General features: G+C 46.2%; 1 protein-coding gene across 1 annotated transcript; it reads left to right on the forward strand.

The window, feature by feature from the left end:
- The first annotated feature begins 2,925 nt into the window (after nucleotides 1-2,925).
- Nucleotides 2,926-4,242, forward strand: GCNT3 (glucosaminyl (N-acetyl) transferase 3, mucin type). The gene has a single exon (XM_028099908.1). It carries the CDS (start codon nucleotides 2,926-2,928, stop codon nucleotides 4,240-4,242), a length of 1,317 nt encoding a protein of 438 aa, XP_027955709.1.
- Nucleotides 4,243-4,521: the final 279 nt, after the last annotated feature.

The raw sequence follows: 4,521 nt of genomic DNA on the forward strand, positions 1-4,521 counted from the left end.
AAGCAGGGGGAGAGGGAGAGGGTGAAGCAGGCTTCCCGCGGAGCAGGGAGCCCGATGTGGGGCTCGATCCCAGGACCCTGGGATCATGACCTGAGCCGAAGGCAGCCGCTTAACGACTGAGCCACCCAGGTGCCCCGAGCATTGACAGGTTTTTATGAATGGTTTTGTGGCAGGAGAGCATGGTTACAAACTGGGCTGTTCTGGTTGAAATACCTGTTTGCTGGGCACCTGGATGGCTCAGTCGGTTAAGCGTCCGAATCTTGGTTTTGGCTCAGGTCACGATCTCAGGGTCCTGGGATCGAGCCCCATGTGGGGCTCCCTGCTCAGCGGGGTGCCTGCTTCTCCCTCTCCTTCTGCCATGCCCTCTGCTTGTTCTTGCTCTCTCTGTGTCAAATAAATAAATGAAATCTTAAATAAAAAAAAAAAAAACACGAAAGAAATACCTGCTTGAAGATACTGCCGGCATTTTCTTACTGCCTTATTCACCCCCCTGAATGATTAGTTCTTGAGAATATGTTCCTGAGTACTTGTGAGCTTGTGCTCTTATCTGAGAGCAGGAAGTTGGAAGGTGAGTGATAGAGCCACCTGCGGCTCTCTCCTTTGCAGAGACTGAGGAGGAGCCTGAGACTGTCTGTGGACCTCCTGTGAATATCAGAAACCATATTTTGGAGGGGTTAGAAGAAGGGGATATGGTGTTCACATTTGCTTCTATTGGATTCCAATCAATCTTCCCTTGGAGACACATACACCCTGGCAAGTGATCTTTCCTAAGCAAGAACAAAACTATTAAAAAGGTGAGAATTTTCTTAATCTTTCATTTTTTTTCTTCTTCTTAGAGTCCCATAAAAAGTTACGAACAAGAAGGACACCATATTATGCTTAGAAAGAGGACACAACAAAGGAAAACAGTCTTTGTCGGGAGGATTTGTCACATTTTGTTTCTCTCCTGTAAGGGATTTTTTTCTTTTTTTTTTTTTCTTTTTAAAAGATTTATTTATTTATTTTGAGAGAGTGAGAATGAGAGAGAGAGAGAGAGAGTACATGAGAGCAGGGAGGGTCAGAGGGAGAAGCAGGCCCCTCGCCGAGCAGGGAGCCCAATGCGGGACTCGATCCCGGGACTCCAGGATCATGACCTGAGCCGAAGGCAGTTGCTTAACCAACTGAGCCACCCAGGCGCCTGGGATTTTTTTCTTTATATCATCTGGTTTTCTTTAATGGTATCCAGAACCCTGTATTGTATTATTTAAAAGGTGGCTATGGTTTGAAGGAAGAAGTATTGGCCTTGCAGACAAAAAAAACTGGGGATGAGTCCCGTATTTGCTTCTTAAAACATACATGATACTTGGCAAGTTATTTAGCATTTGTTTTCCTATCTGTGAAAGAGGCCTAGTAATATTCCACTTCAGGTACGTTGTGAAGATTAAATTGGACAATGTAAAGAAATATTTCTGGCCCATAGAAAGCACTCATTAATTATTGTATATGCATAGCTCTGTGTGTCTCTGAGTGTAGATATATTTTAAAATTTGGATTGACTGAGTTATCTCTATGAATGATTCCAATGCATTTGTTGGATCATATCCAATTTTTTGTACTTCTTTAAGAACATTTTTTTAAAAGGGTGGCTAGATACCACATCTAACCAATGAATTTTTTAAAATTTTTTATTGTTATGTTAATCACCATACATTACATCATTAGTTTGTGATGTAGTGTTCCATGATTCATTGTTTGTGCATAACACCCAGTGCTCCACGCAGAGCGTGCCCTCTTTAATACCCATCACCAGGCTAACCCATCCCCCCACCCCCCTCCCCTCTAGAACCCTCAGTTTGTTTCTCAGAGTCCATCGTCTCTCATGGTTCGTCTCCCCCTCCGACTTACTCCCCTTCATTCTTCCCCTCCTGCTATCTTCTTCTTCTTCTTAACATATATTGCATTATTTGTTTCAGAGGTACAGATCTGTGATTCAACAGTCTTGCACAATTCACAGCACTCACCATAGCACATACCCTCCCCAATGTCTATCACCCAGCCACCCCATCCCTCCCACCCCCCACCACTCCAGCAACCCTCAGTTTGTTTCCTGAGATTAAGAATTCCTCATATCAGTGAGGTCATATGATACATGTCTTTCTCTGATTGACTTATTTCACTCAGCATAACACCCTCCAGTTCCATCCACATCGTTGCAAATTAACCAATGAATTCTATGTGGTGAAAGCAGCCTAATACACAAATTGCCAAACACAAGCAAGAAATGTACTTTTTATTTTATTTATTTTTAAAAGTTTAATTATTTTTAAATCATCTCCACACTCAACGTGGAGCTCAAACTCATGACCCTGAGATCAAGAGTTGCATGCTGTCCCAACTGAGCCAGCCAGATGCCCCTATACTTTTTCTTTTAAAAGGATTTAAATCTTTGGATTTCTAGAACAGATGGCTGAGAGTCTGAATTTCATGGAGTGTCTCTCTAAACTGATTAGGAGTTCTAGGCCCCAGATAAGAGCTATGTTAGAAACAGGGTGGTAAAGGTTTGGGTGGGGGAGGTGATGGAATGAAAGGCGGGCAGGGACTTCCTCTTACTCCTTACACCTCAACGTCAGCAGGTGCTCAGTTCTGCTTCCCTTTCCTTTTCTCTTGGGGCAGAGGTGGGGCCAGATCCTGATCCCAGCATGAATGGCTTGTTTGTAGGGTCAGATTATAGACCTCTGTCAACAAGCCAGGGATAAGAGGTTCCTAGGCAGGTCTTGACTGAGGGTGTTTGTCTAGAGAAGAAATATCCCTTTGGAGTTGAGCTTGATGTTCCTGTGAATACATTCAGGGTTAGTTTGTAATTGAAGGCATTTTGTTCTGTCCAAGGATTCCATCCATCTCCTCCTTCCCTGTGCCCCAACTCTGCTGGTTTCTCATTCCGTGAAGATGGTTTGGTGGAAGAAGAAGCCCTTTCAGCAGCATCACCTGTGGGCCCTGGGCTGCTATATGCTGCTGGCCGTGGTTGCTCTGAGGTTTTCTCTCAGGTTGAAATGTGACTTTGAGTCCCTGGATCTGGAGTCCAGGGACTTTCGGAGCCAGCACTGTAGGGACATCTTGTACAAGTCCCTGAAGCTGCCAGCAAAGAGATCCATCAACTGTTCTGGAATCATCCGAGGGGACCAGCAGGCAGTGACAGAGGCTCTCCTGGACAACCTGGAGGTCAAGAAGAAGCGGGAGCCCTTCACAGACACCGACTACCTTAACATGACCAGAGACTGTGAGCACTTTAAGGCCGAAAGGAAGTTCATACGGTTCCCTCTGAGCAAAGAAGAATTAGACTTCCCTATTGCATACTCTATGGTGGTCCACGAGAAGATTGAGAACTTTGAAAGACTGCTGCGAGCTTTGTATGCCCCTCAGAACATATACTGTGTCCACGTGGATGAGAAATCCCCAGAAACTTTCAAAGAGGCAGTCAAGGCGATTGTGTCGTGCTTCTCAAATGTCTTCATAGCCAGTAAGTTGGTTCGGGTGGTTTATGCCTCCTGGTCCAGGGTGCAGGCTGACCTAAACTGTATGGAGGACTTGCTCCAGAGCTCAGTGCCATGGAGATACTTACTGAATACATGTGGGACGGACTTTCCTATAAAGACCAATGCCGAGATGGTCCTGGCCCTCAAGATGTTGAATGGGAAGAACAGTATGGAGTCAGAAATACCTACTGAGTACAAAAGGTCTCGCTGGACATATCACTATGAGGTGACAGACACATTGTACATAACCAGCAAGATGAAGGATCCTCCCCCGGATAATATACCTATGTTCACAGGGAATGCCTATATTGTGGCTTCTCGAGAATTTGTCCAGCACGTCTTGGAGAACCCCAAGTCCCAACGACTGATCGAGTGGGTGAAAGACACCTATAGCCCTGATGAACATCTGTGGGCCACCCTTCAGCGTGCACCATGGATGCCGGGTTCTGTTCCCTACCACCCCAAGTTTCACATCTCCGACATGACAGCCATTGCCAGGCTGGTCAAGTGGCAAGGCCATGAGGGAGACATCAGTATGGGGGCACCTTATGCACCTTGCTCTGGAACCCACCAGCGGTCTGTCTGTGTTTATGGGACGGGGGACCTGCATTGGATTCTTCAAAACCATCACCTGTTGGCTAACAAGTTTGACCCAAAGGTGGATGACAATGTTCTTCAGTGCTTAGAAGAGTACTTACGTTATAAGGCCATCTATGGGACTAAACTCTGAGATACCCTATCAGAGAAGTGCTACCTGTGGGGCAGGAACATGTGCAAACATGCCCAGGGGGTGCTGGGACAGTGAGGTGGGGGACCGGGGCTCTGGAATTCTTGGCATCCCCAAGTCAGGGGGTTGCTATGGGAGTGTGGGTAAGTAGATCTCCTGCCTTACAACTTGCTGTCCCGGGTGAACACTGGGTGTGCACTCACCCCACTCCTAATAGCTTCCCCACTGACATTCTCACAGAGTCAGAGTAAGAGCCAGCTATTTGGGAGAGGAAGGGAGGGC

The sequence above is a fragment of the Eumetopias jubatus genome, unplaced genomic scaffold, assembly GCF_037043125.1.
Source record: "Eumetopias jubatus isolate StellerSeaLion01/CBP00866 unplaced genomic scaffold, mEumJub1_p1.0 scaffold_7, whole genome shotgun sequence".
Lineage (NCBI taxonomy): Eukaryota > Metazoa > Chordata > Mammalia > Carnivora > Otariidae > Eumetopias > Eumetopias jubatus.